We start from the raw sequence: 18,622 nt of genomic DNA, 5'->3' as shown, positions 1-18,622 counted from the left end.
AATCAGTTAAGGAGTTGAGGGCAGGTACCAAAAGGTGAGTTCAGGGACAGGTAACTTGTTGGACCCTCAACAGTTCCAGCCAGTATAATCAGGGATGATGGGAGTTGTAGTTCAACTGCACCCGGAGGGCCACTGGTTGTTTACTTTAAAGTTATGTTTTTTATTATGACTTTTTTTGGTATTGGATCAGATTGTTAGTAGGTGTGTGATCTTTGCTGTCTATTTTGTCGTTTCTTCAGCTTATAAACCGCCTTGTGTATGGTAATATAAAAAAAGCAGTATAAAAGATGCAATAAGAGATAAACCTAAAAAATTGGTGAAAGAAGAATGGGAATGTTTAAATAATTATTTAGGGGACAAGGGCTCAGCAAGAAAGATCTGGCTATGTTTAGAATGATGCCGCATAGAGAAATGTTCCCTAATACCAAGATGAGGGATTCCTTTGGAATGCAGATAGAGATATTTGATAAGAATAATGATCTGTTGTGAGCTTGACGGAAGTGTACAATAGATGAGCCTTCCTGCTTTGGCTCATCTTCCTTTTTATTTTTTTTCTTATTTTTCTTTTTTCTTTTCTTTTATCTTTTCCATAGTTGCTTATGTTCTGTGTTATGTACTTTGATATTTTTTGTAGTTTTTAAAGTTTTTTTTCCATTACTATTAAGGAATTTTCCTTTGTAATTTTGGTTGTCTATATATATATGTACCTGTTTAAAGCAAAATAAAAGTTAAAAAAAAAAAGCAGTTTAAAAGTTAAAAGTGAAATGAATATCCTCGCACTAGTTATTTGAAGCGGAACAAATTCTTTCAGAGTTGATCATCCCACGTCTGGGCTGTTTCACTTCAAGTTTTGTGGGTGAGGCCTTATGTTACTGGTTGGCACTACAAAATTCTCTGCATGTGGAAAGCAAATTATCAAGGAGAAAGGCAAGGCTACAGTGTTGTTGATTTTGCTGATATCTTGCTTTCTATGTGCAGGAATTTTAATTTTTTATTTGGAAAAAAAGCCCTGCAGAGAACTAAGGCCTCTTCAACTGTCTACAAGCGACATCCACTTTCTGTATGTGCATCAATCCATACTACACTTGTAGATTTAGATGTGATAGACTAATAGGTGTAGATATCAGTATTTTATGTTTAGACTACTGTTGGCAGTAACAACTCATTCCTCTCTGTTCCAGAGCGGAGATGACGAAGAGTACAAACGGATTTATACCACAAAAATCAAGCCTCGCCTTAAATCGGAAGATGGCATGGAAGTTGAGCACACAGGAACCCAAAGCAGAACCATCACAGTCACCAAGAGAGTTACTGCTTACACTGTCGACGTCACAGGTCATGAGGGAGCCAAAGAGATTGACATCAGCAGCCCGGAGTTTAAAATTAAGATTCCGAAACATGAACTCACCCACATTTCCAAAGCCGAGATTGAAACAGAACCTGGGAAAACTGTCATCAAGATCCCACACGTTGACTTGTCAGGGAGAACAACTACCCAGATAACAGACTCCCACGCTGGGGTGAGAGGAAGACCTGACGTTACGTATACCGGACCAACTATTGAGTCACCCTCTCAGAGGTTGGAGTTTGGTGTTCCTGGCATCCACATGGAACAGCCTAAGGTTGGGAAAACTGATATTCGAATATTTGGGCCTCATGTCACAGGTGTAGATCTGAGAACCCAGACTGACTTTATACCAGGAGGCCAGGAAGCTGGTTTCCATGTTACAACACCAGAAGTGAATGGGAAAGGAGGTCGGGGTAAAATCCAAGGTGATGTGGGAGGGCTGCAAGCTGATTTATCATTGCCCCACCTCAAGGGGCCTTCAGTTGGTATTTCGGGACCCCAAATTCAAGGTGATCTGAAAGGTCCAAAAGTGGACATCTCCAGTACCAGCGTCGAAGGCAACATCAAATCTCCAGATATCAACACTGGAAGCACAGGAAAGGTGGCGTTTCCTGCAATGAAAATGCCCAAATTTGGTATATCAGTTTCTGATGTTGAGGTTCCTCAGCTTGATGCAGTGGCTCCATCGGCTTCAATAAAAGGCCCAGAAGTGTCCTTGAAAGGCTCCAAATGGGCCATGGGAGAACCTGGAATCCCACAACCACAGATGGACGTGGGCCTGAAAGGTGTGGACTTGAAGGGTGGCCTAAAGACCACCTCTCCAACATTGGAAGGCCCCAAGGTGGATATCCAAGGGCCTGCGGTGGATCTTGGGGCTCCAGATGTCGGTCTTGAAGGGGGCGAAGGAAAACTTAAAATACCCCACATGAAACTTCCTAAATTTTCTGCACCAGACCCTGCAGTGACTGTGACTGTTCCAAAAGGGGGACTTAACATCTCAGGACCTAAAGTGGATTTGCAAGCTCCTGACGTGACCCTTGAAACCCATGTGAAAGGACCCAGATTTGGTAAGCCTGAAATAGCTGGTCAGACACCCCAAATTTCTATGTCAGATGTTGACTTGAATCTCAGGGGCCCTAAAGGGAAAGGCGCCATGGACATTTCAGGGCCAAGGGTGGAAGGCCACTTAAAAGGGCCTGGAATGAATATTAAAGGTCCCAAACTAGATATTGAAACTGCCAACGTTGACCTGAAAGGTCCAAAAGTCTCAATGCCGTCCATGCAAACATCACCAGTAAAAGTCACTGTGCCAGATGTGGACTTGAATGTCCAAGGGCCAAACCTAAAGGGCGATGTGGCTGTTTCTGTGCCAAAGATAGAAGGCGGCCTCAAGGGGCCCCAGATGGATCTAAAAGGCCCCAAAGTGGACATAGCTGCACCTGACATTGGTATCAAAGGCCCTGGAGGACAACTGAAGGGTCCTCATGTCAAGATGCCTGAAATGCATGTTAAGGCTCCTCAAATTTCCATCCCAGACATTGACCTGAATGTGAAAGGCCCCAAAGTCAAGGGGGGTGTCGACGTTTCCATCCCAAAAGTAGGAGGAGAATTAAAGGGCCCAGCTGTGGACATCAAGGGCCCCAAATTGGACATTGGAACACCAGATGTCGAACTTCACGGACCTGAACTCAAAATGCCGAAGATGAAATTGCCCAAGTTTGGCGTGAAAGGAGAAGTGCCTGATGTAGACGTCAGTCTTCCAAAGGGAAGCATCGATGTTTCAGCTCCAAATGTAGACATTGAAGCTCCCACCTTCAACATCAAAGGTCCTGGAGGACAACTGAAAGGTCCTCATGTCAAGATGCCAGAAATGCATGTTAAGACCCCGCAAATATCCATGCCAGACATTGACCTGAATCTGAAAGGCCCCAAAGTCAAGGGGGCCCCCCAAATATCCGTGCCAGACATTGACCTGAATGTGAAAGGCCCCAAAGTCAAGGGGGGTGTCGACGTTTCAATCCCTAAAGTGGAAGGAGAATTAAAGGGCCCAGCTGTGGACATCAAGGGCCCCAAATTGGACATTGGAACACCAGATGTCGAACTTCATGGACCTGAACTTAAAATGCCGAAGATGAAATTGCCCAAGTTTGGCGTGAAAGGTGAAGTGCCTGATGTAGATGTCAGTCTTCCAAAGGGAAGCATCGATGTTTCAGCTCCAGATGTAAACATTGAAGCTCCCACCTTCAACATCAAAGGTCCTGGAGGACAACTGAAAGGTCCTCATGTCAAGATGCCAGAAATGCATGTTAAGACCCCGCAAATATCCATGCCAGACATTGACCTGAATCTGAAAGGCCCCAAAGTCAAGGGGGCCCCCCAAATATCCGTGCCAGACATTGACCTGAATGTGAAAGGCCCTAAAGTCAAGGGGGGTGTCGACGTTTCAATCCCAAAAGTGGAAGGAGAATTAAAGGGCCCAGCTGTGGACATCAAAGGCCCCAAATTGGACATTGGAACACCAGATGTCGAACTTCATGGACCTGAACTTAAAATGCCGAAGATGAAATTGCCCAAGTTTGGCGTGAAAGGTGAAGTGCCTGATGTAGACGTCAGTCTTCCAAAGGGAAGCATCGATGTTTCAGCTCCAGGTGTAGACATTGAAGCTCCCACCTTCAACATCAAAGGTCCTGGAGGACAACTGAAGGGCCCCCATGTCAAGATGCCAGAAATGCATGTTAAGACCCCGCAAATATCCATGCCAGACATTGACCTGAATCTGAAAGGCCCCAAAGTCAAGGGGGCCCCCCAAATATCCGTGCCAGACATTGACCTGAATGTGAAAGGCCCTAAAGTCAAGGGGGGTGTCGACGTTTCAATCCCAAAAGTGGAGGGAGAATTAAAGGGCCCAGCTGTGGACATCAAAGGCCCCAAATTGGACATTGGAACACCAGATGTCGAACTTCATGGACCTGAACTCAAAATGCCGAAGATGAAATTGCCCAAGTTTGGTGTGAAAGGTGAAATGCCTGATGTGGATGTCAGTCTTCCAAAGGGAAGCATTGATGTTTCAGCTCCAAAGGTGGACATTGAAGCTCCTGGATTAGATATTGAAGGACCAGAAGGCAGAATAAAAGGTCCTAAATTCAAGATGCCTGAAATGCATATTAAAACTCCTCAGATCTCCATGCCGGACATTGATTTGAACTTGAAAGGGCCTAAAGTGAAAGGGGACTTTGATGTTTCTGTGCCAAAATTAGAAGGTGGCTTAAAAGGTCCTGCAATTGATATCAAGGGGCCCCAAGTAGACATTGATGTGCCCGATGTTGACCTTCATGGTCCTGAAGGAAAATTGAAGATGCCCAAAATGAAAATGCCCAAATTTGGAATGCCAGGTTTCAAAGGAGAAAGCCCTGGTGTGGATGTCAGTCTTCCAAAGGGTGACATCAGTATATCAGGTCCCAAAGTAGACGTTGAAGCTCCTGGACTGGACATTGAAGGACCTGAAGGCAAAATTAAAGGCCCCAAATTTAAGATGCCAGAGATGAACATCAAAGCACCCAAAATCTCCATGCCTGATTTTGACTTGAACTTGAAAGGTCCCAAAGTGAAGGGGGATGTGGATGTTTCGGTGCCAAAGTTGGAAGGTGATCTGAAGGGCCCTGAAATTGATATCAAAGGACCCAAACTTGACGTAGATGTTCCTGATGTTGAACTTGAAGGCCCAGATGGAAAGTGGAAAGGCCCTAAATTCAAGATGCCTGAAATGAACATCAAAGCACCAAAAATCTCCATGCCTGATGTGGATTTCAACCTCAAAGGCCCCAAACTGAAAGGAGATGTGGACGTTTCCCTACCAAAGGTTGAAGGTGATTTCAAGGGTCCAGAAATTGACATCAAAGGTCCCAAGGTGGATATTGATGCTCCAGACGTCGACCTCCATGGCCCAGAAGGAAAACTGAAAATGCCCAAATTCAAAATGCCCAAATTTGGAATGCCAAGCTTCAAAGCAGAAGGTCCAGAGGTGGATGTAAATCTTCCAAAAGCAGACATTGACCTTTCTGCTCCCAAAGTAGACATTGAAGCACCAGCCTTGGACATTGAAGGCCCAGAAGGAAAACTGAAAGGGCCCAAGTTTAAGATGCCTGAACTGAATATCCATGCACCCAAGATATCAATGCCAGATGTGGATTTCAATCTGAAAGGGCCAAAACTGAAGGGAGATGTGGATATCTCTGGGCCAAAGATAGAAGGTGACCTGAAAGGACCCAAGGTCAACATTGAGGGTCCTAACTTGGATGTCGATGTCCCAGATGTGGAACTGGAGGGTCCTGAAGGAAAAATCAAAGGTTCCAGATTCAAGATGCCAAAACTCAATATTAAATCTCCTAAAATTTCCATGCCAGATGTCGACTTGAATCTCAAGGCCCCCAAAATGAAGGGTGAAATGGATGTATCTGTCCCAAAGATTGAGGGTGATATGAAAGGACCCAGCATTGACATAAAGGGCCCCAAACTTGATGTGGATCTCCCAGATGTTGACCTTGAAGGCCCAGATGCTAAAATTAAGATGCCCAAGATGAAGCTGCCCAGGTTTGGGGTGCCTGGCTTCAAAGGGGAAGGCCCTGATGTTGACATGAGCCTTCCTAAAGCAGACATTGATGTTTCGGGACCAAAACTGAATGCTGATATGCCGAGCATAGACATCGAAGGTCCAGAGGGAAAACTGAAAGGTCCCAAGTTCAAAATGCCTGAAATGCATTTCAAGACACCCAAAATCTCCATGCCAGATATTGACTTAAACTTGAAAGGTCCCAGAGCGAGAGGGGAGATGGATGTAACTGTCCCAAATATTGAAGGCAATTTGAAAGGACCCCAAATGGATATCAAGGGCCCCAAAGTGGATATCGAAGCTCCAGATATTGACATTGAAGGCCCCGAAGGAAAATGGAAGAGTCCGAAGTTTAAGATGCCCGAAATGCACATCAAGGCTCCAAAAATCTCCATGCCAGATGTTGATTTGAATCTGAAAGGTCCCAAAATCAAGGGTGATGTGGATGTTTCAGTCCCCAAACTTGAAGGAGACTTGAAAGGCCCAGAATTTGATATCAAAGGACCCAAATTGGATATTGACATGCCAGATGTTGATCTCCATGGGCCAGAGGGAAAACTGAAGATGCCCAAATTCAAAATGCCCAAATTTGGAATGCCAGGCTTCAAAGGGGAAGGCCCAGATGTTGACGTGAGCCTCCCCAAAGCAGACATTGATGTTTCTGTTCCAAAAGTTGATGTTGATGCACCAAGCCTGGACATTGAAGGCCCAGAAGGAAAAGTGAAAGGGCCCAGATTTAAGATGCCTGACATGCACTTCAAAGCTCCAAAGATCTCTCTGCCAGATGTTGACTTGAACCTGAAAGGCCCTAAAGTGAAGGGAGAGTATGATGTTACAGTTCCAAAGCTGGAAGGTGACTTGAAAGGACCAGACTTCAACATTAAGGGTCCTAAGCTAGACATAGATGCTCCTGATGTTGACATTGAAGGCCCCGAAGGAAAATGGAAGAGTCCAAAGTTTAAGATGCCCGAAATGCACATCAAGGCTCCAAAAATCTCCATGCCAGATGTTGATTTGAATCTGAAAGGTCCCAAAATCAAGGGTGATGTGGATGTTTCAGTCCCCAAACTTGAAGGAGACTTGAAAGGCCCAGAATTTGATATCAAAGGACCCAAATTGGACATTGACATGCCTGATGTTGATCTCCATGGACCTGAAGGCAAATTGAAGATGCCCAAATTTAAAATGCCCAAATTTGGAATGCCTGGCTTCAAAGGAGAAGGCCCAGATGTTGACGTGAGCCTCCCCAAAGCAGACATTGATGTTTCTGTTCCAAAAGTTGATGTTGATGCACCAAGCCTAGACATCGAAGGCCCAGAAGGAAAAGTGAAAGGGCCCAGATTTAAGATGCCTGACATGCACTTCAAAGCTCCAAAGATATCCATGCCAGATGTTGATTTCAATTTGAAAGGCCCTAAACTGAAGGGAGATGTTGACGTTTCAGTTCCAAAGCTGGAAGGTGACCTGAAAGGCCCAGATGTGGATATCAAGGGTCCCAAACTAGATGTTGACCTTCCTGATGTTGAGCTTGAAGGTCCTGAAGGAAAACTCAGAGGTCCCAAGTTTAAGATGCCTGACATGCATTTTAAGACCCCCAAAATCTCCATGCCAGATTTTGACTTGAACTTGAAAGGTCCGAAAGTGAAGGGGGATGTGGATGTTTCAGTGCCGAAGTTGGAAGGTGATCTGAAGGGCCCCAATATTGACATTAAAGGGCCAGGATTGGACATTGATGCTCCTGATGTTAACATTGAAGGTCCAGAAGGAAAGTGGAAGAGCCCCAAATTTAAGATGCCAGAAGTGCACATTAAGGCACCTAAGATCTCTATGCCTGACATTGATTTGAACCTAAGGGGTCCCAAAGTAAAAGGCGATCTGGATGTGTCTGTGCCAAAGTTGGAAGGTGACTTGAAAGGCCCGGAGGTGGATCTCAAAGGGCCCAAATTGGACATTGACGTTCCTGATGTTGACCTGGAAGGACCTGAAGGGAAGCTAAAGGGCCCCAAATTCAAAATGCCTGAAATGCATATCAAAGCTCCCAAAATCTCCATGCCAGATTTAGACCTGGGTTTGAAAGGACCCAAAGTGAAGGGGGATGTGGATGTTTCAGTGCCGAAGTTGGAAGGTGATCTGAAAGGCCCTGATGTCAACATCAAAGGTCCTAAAGTTGGCGTAGATATTCCTGATGTTGAGATTGAAGGACCTGAAGGAAAACTCAAAGGGCCCAAATTTAAGATGCCAGAAATGCATTTTAATGTCCCTAAGATCTCCATGCCGGACATTGATTTGAACTGGAGGGGTCCCAAAATAAAAGGAGATGCTGATGTTTCTGTTCCTAAATTGGAGGGTGACTTGAAGGGCCCAAATGTTGACATAAAGGGTCCCAAACTAGATGTTGACATCCCTGATGTTGAGCTTGAAGGCCCTGAAGGAAAACTCAAAGGGCCCAAATTTAAGATGCCTGAAATGAACATCAAAGCACCCAAAATCTCCATGCCAGATTTTGACCTGAACCTGAAGGGTCCCAAACTGAAGGGGGATGTAGATGTTTCTTTGCCAAAGGTAGAGGGGGATCTGAAAGGACCAGATGTTGATATCAAAGGTCCCAAACTAGATATTGATGCTCCTGACTTCAGTATAGATGGTCCAGAGGGAAAAGTGAAAGGTCCCAAGTTTAAGATGCCTGACATGCACTTCAAAGCACCCAAAATCTCCATGCCAGATGTTGATTTCAATTTGAAAGGCCCTAAACTGAAAGGAGATGTTGACGTTTCGGTTCCAAAGCTGGAAGGTGACCTGAAAGGCCCAGATGTGGATATCAAGGGTCCCAAACTAGATGTTGACCTTCCTGATGTTGAGCTTGAAGGTCCTGAAGGAAAACTCAAAGGTCCCAAGTTTAAGATGCCTGACATGCATTTTAAGACCCCCAAAATCTCCATGCCAGATTTTGACTTGAACTTGAAAGGTCCCAAAGTGAAGGGGGATGTGGATGTTTCGGTGCCAAAGTTGGAAGGTGATCTGAAGGGCCCTGAAATTGATATCAAAGGACCCAAACTTGACGTAGATGTTCCTGATGTTGAACTTGAAGGCCCAGATGGAAAGTGGAAAGGCCCTAAATTCAAAATGCCTGAAATGAACATCAAAGCACCCAAAATCTCCATGCCTGATGTGGATTTCAACCTCAAAGGCCCCAAACTGAAAGGAGATGTGGATGTTTCCCTACCAAAGGTTGAAGGTGATTTGAAGGGTCCAGAAATTGACATCAAAGGTCCCAAGCTGGAAATTGATGCTCCAGATGTCGATCTCCATGGCCCAGAAGGAAAACTGAAAATGCCAAAATTCAAAATGCCCAAATTTGGAATGCCTGGCTTCAAGGGAGAAGGCCCTGAATTGGATGTAAATCTCCCAAAGGGAGACATTGATATATCTGCTCCCAAGGTGGACATTGAAGGCCCTGAGTTAGACATTGAAGGTCCAGATGGTAAAATTAAAGGCCCCAAGTTTAAGATGCCAGAAATGCACATCAAAGCGCCAAAGCTTTCCATGCCAGATGTGGATCTTAATTTGAAGGGTCCAAAACTGAAAGGAGATGTGGATGTTTCTCTGCCAAAGGTCGAAGGTGGATTGAAAGGGCCTGACATTGACATCAAAGGCCCCAAATTGGACATTGACGCACCAGATGTTGACTTGCACGGTCCGGAGGGCAAACTCAAAATGCCCAAGTTTAAAATGCCCAAATTTGGAATGCCTGGTTTCAAGGGAGAAGGCCCTTCCGTGGATGTGAGCTTACCTAAGGGAGAAATGGATATATCTGGCCCCAGCCTAGACATTGAAACACCCGATTTGGAAATCGAAGGCCCTGAAGGAAAATTAAGGGGTCCCAAGTTTAAGAAGCCTGAAATTAATTTTAATGTTCCAAAGATCTCAATGCCAGACATTGACTTGAATTTGAAAGGTCCTAAATTAAAGGGAGACTTGGAAGGCGACATCAAAGGTCCTAATGTTGAATTGAAAGGACCTGAAGTTGACTTAGAAGCACCAAAAATAGATATCGAAGCGAAAACAAAGAAATCAAGATTTAAGCTTCCAAAGTTCAGTTTTTCTGGTCCAAAGGTTCACACTCCAGAGGTTGACGTGAAGCTTAAGAAACCAGATGTTAATATCTCAGGGCCCAAAGTTGATGTCCAAGGCCCAGATGTTGATGTTCATGGAAAAGTGAAAGGCCCTAAATTTAAAATGCCTTCCCTGAATATTTCATCACCTAAAGTTTCAAAGCCTGATGTGGAATTGAATTTGAAAGGTCCTAAATTAAAAGGTGACCTTGATGTTTCTGCACCAAGCCTGGAAGGGGATTTGAAAGGTCCTGACATAGATATCAAAGGCCCCAAGTTGGACATTGATGTTCCAGATGTTGATCTCCATGGACCAGAAGGCAAACTCAAAATGCCCAAATTCAAAATGCCCAAATTTGGAATGCCAGGCTTCAAGGCAGAGGGTCCTGAGGTAGATATAAACCTCCCCAAAGCAGAAATTGATGTATCAGGACCCAAAGTGGACATTGAAACTCCCGACTTGGATATAGAGGGCCCAGAGGGCAAGATCAAAGGTCCCAAATTAAAGATGCCTGAAATGCATTTTAATGTGCCCAAGATTTCAATGCCGGACATAAATCTGAAAGGCCCTAAACTGAAGGGAGATGTTGATGTTTCGGTTCCAAAGCTGGAAGGTGACCTGAAAGGCCCAGATGTGGATATCAAGGGTCCCAAACTAGATGTTGACCTTCCTGATGTTGAGCTTGAAGGTCCTGAAGGAAAACTCAAAGGTCCCAAGTTTAAGATGCCTGATATGCATTTTAAGACCCCCAAAATCTCCATGCCAGATTTTGACTTGAACTTGAAAGGTCCCAAAGTGAAGGGGGATGTGGATGTTTTGGTGCCAAAGTTGGAAGGTGACCTGAAGGGCCCCGAAATTGATATCAAAGGACCCAAACTTGATGTAGATGTTCCTGATGTTGAACTTGAAGGCCCAGAAGGAAAATGGAAAAGCCCTAAATTCAAGATGCCTGAAATGAACATCAAAGGACCTAAAATCTCCATGCCTGATGTGGATTTCAACCTCAAAGGCCCCAAACTGAAAGGAGATGTGGACGTTTCCCTACCAAAGGTTGAAGGTGATTTCAAAGGTCCAGAAATTGACATCAAAGGTCCCAAGCTGGATATTGATGCTCCAGATGTCGACCTCCATGGCCCAGAAGGAAAACTGAAAATGCCCAAATTCAAAATGCCCAAATTTGGAATGCCTGGCTTCAAGGCAGAGGGCCCAGATGTGGACGTGAGCCTCCCAAAAGCAGACCTTGATGTTTCTCTTCCAAAAGTGGACATTGACGCACCAAGCCTGGACATCGAAGGCCCAGAAGGAAAAGTGAAAGGTCCCAAGTTTAAGATGCCTGACATGCACTTCAAAGCACCCAAAATCTCCATGCCAGATGTTGATTTCAATTTGAAAGGCCCTAAACTGAAGGGAGATGTTGATGTTTCGGTTCCAAAGCTGGAAGGTGACCTGAAAGGCCCAGATGTGGATATCAAGGGTCCCAAACTAGATGTTGACCTTCCTGATGTTGAGCTTGAAGGTCCTGAAGGAAAACTCAGAGGTCCCAAGTTTAAGATGCCTGACATGCACTTTAAGGCACCCAAAATCTCCATGCCAGATTTCGATCTAAATCTCAAAGGGCCGAAAGTGAAGGGTGACGTGGATATGTCTGTACCGAAGTTGGAAGGTGATCTGAAGGGGCCTGACGTGGATATCAAAGGGCCGAAATTAGACGTAGATGTTCCTGATGTTGAACTTGAAGGCCCAGAAGGAAAATGGAAAAGCCCTAAATTCAAGATGCCTGAAATGAACATCAAAGCACCCAAAATCTCCATGCCTGATGTGGATTTCAACCTCAAAGGCCCCAAAATGAAAGGAGATATGGACGTTTCCCTACCAAAGGTTGAAGGTGATTTGAAGGGTCCAGAAATAGACATCAAAGGTCCCAAGCTGGATATTGATGCTCCAGATGTCGACCTCCATGGCCCAGAAGGAAAACTGAAAATGCCAAAATTCAAAATGCCCAAATTTGGAATGCCTGGCTTCAAGGCAGAGGGCCCAGATGTAGACGTGAGCCTCCCAAAAGCAGACCTTGATGTTTCTCTTCCGAAAGTGGACATTGATGCACCAAGCCTGGACATTGAAGGCCCAGAAGGAAAAGTGAAAGGTCCCAAGTTTAAAATGCCTGACATGCACTTCAAAGCACCCAAAATCTCCATGCCAGATGTTGATTTCAATTTGAAAGGCCCTAAACTGAAGGGAGATGTAGATGTTTCGGTTCCAAAGCTGGAAGGTGACCTGAAAGGCCCAGATGTAGATATCAAGGGTCCCAAACTAGATGTTGACCTTCCTGATGTTGAGCTTGAAGGTCCTGAAGGAAAACTCAAAGGTCCCAAGTTTAAGATGCCTGATATGCATTTTAAGACCCCCAAAATCTCCATGCCAGATTTTGACTTGAACTTGAAAGGTCCCAAAGTGAAGGGGGATGTGGATGTTTCGGTGCCAAAGTTGGAAGGTGATCTGAAGGGCCCTGAAATTGATATCAAAGGACCCAAACTTGACGTAGATGTTCCTGATGTTGAACTCGAAGGCCCAGATGGAAAGTGGAAAGGCCCTAAATTCAAAATGCCTGAAATGAACATCAAAGCACCCAAAATCTCCATGCCTGATGTGGATTTCAACCTCAAAGGCCCCAAACTGAAAGGAGATGTGGATGTTTCCCTACCAAAGGTTGAAGGTGATTTCAAAGGTCCAGAAATTGACATCAAAGGTCCCAAGCTGGATATTGATGCTCCAGATGTCGACCTCCATGGCCCAGAAGGGAAGCTGAAAATGCCAAAATTCAAAATGCCCAAATTTGGAATGCCTAGCTTCAAGGCTGAGGGCCCAGATGTGGACGTGAGCCTCCCAAAAGCAGACCTTGATGTTTCTCTTCCGAAGGTGGACATTGATGCACCAAGCCTGGACATCGAAGGCCCAGAAGGAAAAGTGAAAGGTCCCAAGTTTAAGATGCCTGACATGCACTTCAAAGCACCCAAAATCTCCATGCCAGATGTTGATTTCAATTTGAAAGGCCCTAAACTGAAGGGAGATGTTGACGTTTCGGTTCCAAAGCTGGAAGGTGACCTGAAAGGCCCAGATGTGGATATCAAGGGTCCCAAACTAGATGTTGACCTTCCTGATGTTGAGCTTGAAGGTCCTGAAGGAAAACTCAGAGGTCCCAAGTTTAAGATGCCTGACATGCACTTTAAGGCACCCAAAATCTCCATGCCAGATTTCGATCTAAATCTCAAAGGGCCAAAAGTGAAGGGTGACGTGGATATGTCTGTACCGAAGTTGGAAGGTGATCTGAAAGGGCCTGACGTGGATATCAAAGGGCCGAAATTAGATGTAGATGTTCCTGATGTTGAACTTGAAGGCCCAGAAGGAAAATGGAAAAGCCCTAAATTCAAGATGCCAGACATGCATTTCAAGGCACCTAAAATCTCCATGCCAGACATGAATCTAAACTTGAAAGGGCCTAAACTTAAAGGTGATGTGGATGTTTCCATCCCAGAATTTGAAGGGGATCTAAGAGGGCCTGAAATAGATATCAAAGGTCCTAAGATAGATGCTCCTGACATTGACATTGAGGGACCTGATGGAAAACTGAAAGGACCTAAATTTAAGATGCCTGAAATGAACATCAAAGCGCCAAAATTATCCATGCCAGATGTTGATCTCAACTTGAAGGGCCCAAAACTGAAGGGAGATGTGGATGTATCTCTTCCCAAGCTGGAAGGTGATTTGAAAGCACCAGATGTGGATATACATGGCCCTAAACTGGATGTTTCTGTTCCTGATGTTGAGCTTGAATGCCCTGAAGGAAAACTTAAAGGTCCCAAGTTTAAGATGCCTGATATGCATTTTAAAACCCCCAAAATCTCCATGCCAGATTTTGACTTGAACTTGAAAGGTCCCAAAGTGAAGGGGGATGTGGATGTTTCAGTGCCAAAGTTGGAAGGTGACCTGAAGGGCCCCGAAATTGATATCAAAGGACCCAAACTTGATGTAGATGTTCCTGATGTTGAACTTGAAGGCCCAGAAGGAAAATGGAAAAGCCCTAAATTCAAGATGCCTGAAATGAACATCAAAGGACCTAAAATCTCCATGCCTGATGTGGATTTCAACCTCAAAGGCCCCAAACTGAAAGGAGATGTGGACGTTTCCCTACCAAAGGTTGAAGGTGATTTCAAGGGTCCGGAAATTGACATCAAAGGCCCTCAATTGGACATTGATGCTCCCAATGTTGATATTCATGGTCCAGACGGAAAGGTGAAATTCCCCAAGATGAAGCTGCCCAAATTTGGCATGCCTGAGTTCAAAGGGGAAGGACCTCATATCGATGTAAATGTACCCAAGGGTGAATTGGAATTATCAGGCCCCAGCTTGAACATAGAAGGACCAGAAGGAAAACTGAAGGGTCCCAAAATCAAGACACCTCAAATATCCATGCCAGAGATTGACTTAAATCTGAAGGGACCTAAAGTGAAGGGTGATGTTGATGTCGCTCTTCCCAAGGTTGAAGGCAGCTTAAAAGGTCCAGGAATTGATATTCAAGGGCCAGGAATTGAAGCTAAGGGCCCTGAGATTGACTTGGAGTGTCCAGATGTAAACCTTGAAGGGCCAGAGGGAAACGTTAAACTCCCTAAATTTAAAATGCCAAAGTTTGGATTTGGAGCAAAAAGCCCCAAGGCAGACATCTCCCTCCCAGAAGGTGAGCTGAATGTTGAATCGCCTGACATCTCCATTTCTGGAAAAGGGAAGAAAAGCAAATTCAAAATGCCTAAAATCCACATGAGTGGGCCTAAAGTCAAAGGCAAGAAGGCTGGCTTTGCCGTGAGTGGAGATATGGATGCAAGTATGAAATCGCCAGATTTGGAAGGAAGCATTTCTGTCCCTGAAGCATCCCTGAAAGGAGACATGAATATCAAGTCACCCAAAGGAAAGAAGTCTATGTTTGGGAAACTCTCTTTTCCTGACGTCGAGTTTGATATCAAATCACCTATGTTCAAGGCTGATGCTTCTTTGCCAAAGGTGGAAGGGGAAATCAAGTCACCAGGAATAGATGTCTCATCACCATCTCTGAAATCTCCAGATCTTGACATCACAGTTCCCAGCGGAAGTGCCAGCCTCCCCGATGTCAATATTGGAGGTCCTGACATCCATCTCAAGAAGCCAAAGTTCAAATTCTCAGGTGGAAATGTCGATCTGGCTGGTCCCAAACTGGAAGGAGACCTTCGAGGCCCTAGTGTTGATGCCAACCTCAGCGCGCCTGACATCAGCCTGAAAGGTCCATCAGTGAACCTGCCATCCATGGGTGTTTCTGCTCCTTCCATGTCAGCCCCTGACATTAACTTGAAAGGACCAAAGCTGAAAGGTGATATTGACCTTCCCCAGATGGAAGGACAAGGCCTAGAAGGGAAATTGAAAATGCCAAAATTTGGCTTGCCAAAGATCGGGAAGCCAGGTGTGAAAGTGGAGGGGCCCGAGGTGGACCTTCAAGGAAAACTGCCCTCAGCAAGTGTTGATGTTTCGGCCCCAAGCATCGGAGGAAGTGTGAGCGCTCCTGCAGTGGATGTAAGCTTGAAAGGACCAAAATTTGGAGGAGACGTGGGCCTTTCTGGTGACATTAAAGGTCCAAAGATCGGATTTGGCACACCAGATGTTGACGTCAGTGGTTTTGAAGGAAAGCTTAAAATGCCAAAGGCCCCAGGCCTAGATGTCAATGTGAGTGCTCCAGACCTGGACGTGAAAGCGCCAACAGTAAAAATGGCCTCTGGAGGAGGCATTTCAGCGCCTGACTTTGATGTGAATCTGAAAGGACCAAAGATCAAAGGAGACTTTGGCATTTCTGGTGGCATTACATCTCCCAAGGTGGCTGTCGAGGCACCTGACGTTAACGTGGAAGGCTCTGGAGTTGGAATTAAGATTCCCTGCATGAAGCTGCCCCAGTTTGGCATCGCCAGTGAAGGAGGAAGTATTTCAGGACCACAGATCAAAGGGCCTGAAGTAGATCTCAAAGGACATGACATTTCTGCCCCAGGCTTTGACTTGAATGTGAAAGGACCAAGTTTGAAAGGTGACGTTAACGTATCTGGTGGCATGAAAGGTCAACAGATCGGCATGGGGGCACCAGGTGTGAAGATTTCTGGCATGGGCTTGGACGCTGGCGCTCCTGATGTCAGCTTGAGAGGACCTTCGCTCAATGTGTCAGCTCCCAAAGTTTCTGGGCCAGAGCTAAACATGGGCATGCAGGGGTCTGGAGGCCTTCAGTTTTCTGGACCAAAGGCAGGGGTTGATCTCAAAGGTCCCAAATTAGAGGTCAAAGGTCCTTCTGTTGGGGTGAATGTTCCACACGGCCATGTAGAAAGCCCATCTGGACAAGTGTCGTTCCCCAAAATGAAAATGCCAAAATTTGTGGTTGCAGGGCAAGAGCTAACAGGAAGGGAGGTTGGAGTTGATGTTGAGTTCCCTCAGGCGCCAGAGGCAAGTTTCCATGCCGGGGCAGTGAATGTCGAACTGGAAGAGCCTGACATTAAGCTTAAGAAATCTAAAATCAAAATGCCAAAGTTCCCTTTCTCAAAATCTAAGGTCAAAGGCAGCGTTGGCTCCCCAGAGATCTCAGTGTCTGCCTCAGGGTGCGAAGGGGAGTTACAGGCCAGCCTGGGTTCCTTGGAGGGGGATGTGGAAGTGGAAGGGTCTGCTTCTCCGAAAGGGAAGTTCTCCTTCTTTAAGGGCAAAAAGTCCCGGCACCGGTCGTCGTCTTTCAGCGACGAGCATTCCTCACATTCGACGCCAACAGGCACACTGGAGCATGACAAAGGCAAACAGGCCAAGCTGAAATTTGGTACGTTTGGGGGGATAGGGGCAAAAACTAAAGGTTCTTATGAGGTATCGGGAAGTGATGACGAAATGAAATGAGTGAAATGGGGGGGGGGGTTCTCGTGTACATATTGTCTCTGTGTGTATATATCTTATCTATCTCCCTTATATGTGTGTATATACAAATTTCCTAGCTTGAAATGCTCAGCAATAAAAACAGGGTGCCCAGTGAAATGGTAGGCCTTAACTGAGAAATAACCATGTTTTTACTGTGGTCAGGGAGTCATCCCAACATGATTATCTCTTCCATAGATTATATGTATAAATATCTCACAGAAACTGATACAGCGGCTTTTTTTTTTTTTGCAAAGTTCTTAAAGCAGTGATATGGCAGGTAAACTTGCATCCCAGAATGCATTGCCGTGCTTCCCACAATGCACTGTGGCTGTAATAATGGTTAAGTAGTGCCATTTTTTTTAAAAAAAGCGGCAACACACACATAACACAGAATGCTGCTTGGTGAATCAGCTGTATCAGTTTGAATTAAACAGTATCATTTGTGCCATGGGTAATAATGCCGATTGTGTGATGGGCACTTCTTCCGGCTACCAGTTTGAGAAGAGGTAGAACCTGGATTTATGTGATATTTAAAGCTGTGCCATTAGGAAGGTGGGGTGTACAGTTCCTCAGATGTATTTTGGAAGTTCTCTCTTGTGTTTTAGGGTTGGGGGTTTGCGCTTCGTACGCTGAGAGCTTTACGTTTACTTAAGCAAGCTTTTAAAAACATATAAATATATATACTTTTCGACTTGCTAAATATCTTCAGTGTTGATCTATGGCAATTGTTTTCCATTTCAATGACTCCCCTCCCCCTCCTGCTTTTATCTGTGGAAGGGGGCAGCTAAAAAAATTCTGTTGTTTAAAAATTGGATGTGTTAAAAGAAAAAGAAAAAAACTCTGTAAAAATATATAGATGCAACTGAGATGTGTCAAATTTGGGGCCTCACAGTCTTACATTGCTGCATAAAGGTCAGGTTTTTTGTATTCATTTGATACAGGACAGATGTAATAAAACACCCATGGTATAATTTTCCATTTTTGTCTGGTTAAAAAAGTCACGATAAAATAAATTAACCAAAGATTTTGTGTACATTCTGACACCATCTTAGTCATCTCTATATATTTGTTATTTTTGTATAATGAAATGAAAGTTTTCTGAGATGTGGAGCAAAATTCTTCAAGGCCTTCTATATTCCCTCCCAACCTTACAGATGCTATTTGTTATCTACTTCATCTTTTTGTTTAACAAATGTATCTCAATTTTAAAACAAAACAGTAAAAGGAAAATCTTTTCAGCACTTTAAAAGCAAATTAATTGAGAATAACTGATATTGTAAAATGGAAATAAAGTGTTTATTAACCTTTTGACCTCCTGAACCTTTTATTCCCCAGTATCCCAGCTGCATTTCCAAGCAACACATAGGTGTGAACCCAGACTAAAAGCCACCCCAACCTTCCATCATTGTGTGGGGAGGTCTGAAGGGGGCTTTGAAGATTACTTGCCCGACTTTCATCCTAAGGCGCCAGGGCGGGTTGCAACAATTAAAAAATACTATGTTAAAACCAATGAAAAGAAACCTCAATCAAGAGAACAGGATAGATCCTTAAATATATTTATCGAAGCTGTCAAAGTCCAGGGGTAAAGTCCACTC

At 44.7% G+C, this 18,622-nt stretch overlaps 2 protein-coding genes across 5 annotated transcripts in view; one reads left to right on the top strand and one right to left on the bottom strand.

Moving 5' to 3' along the window:
• The window catches only part of AHNAK (AHNAK nucleoprotein), a 54,728-nt gene extending 36,390 nt beyond the window's left edge, over window positions 1-18,338 (top strand). Inside the window, exons 5-6 of one of the 4 annotated variants that reach the window (XM_080985912.1) lie at window positions 1,182-7,512; window positions 8,623-18,338. In XM_080985912.1, the coding sequence (XP_080842038.1) occupies window positions 1,182-7,512; window positions 8,623-17,009 (14,718 nt within the window). In that variant the 3' untranslated portion in view covers window positions 17,010-18,338. Of the gene's footprint in view, window positions 1-1,181 lie in introns of all 4 variants that reach the window. The other 3 variants (XM_080985911.1, XM_080985910.1, XM_080985909.1) reach the window with 3 other exon arrangements.
• NAALADL1 (N-acetylated alpha-linked acidic dipeptidase like 1) overlaps window positions 1-18,622 on the bottom strand; it is a 318,716-nt gene that overhangs the window by 132,440 nt on the left and 167,654 nt on the right. The gene's annotated exons all lie outside the window — the stretch shown is intronic.

The sequence above is a fragment of the Podarcis pityusensis genome (assembly GCF_964106645.2).
Source record: "Podarcis pityusensis genome assembly, chromosome: 16".
Classification (NCBI taxonomy): Eukaryota; Metazoa; Chordata; class Lepidosauria; order Squamata; family Lacertidae; genus Podarcis; species Podarcis pityusensis.
This window is presented reverse-complemented; position numbering and strand designations above follow the sequence as displayed.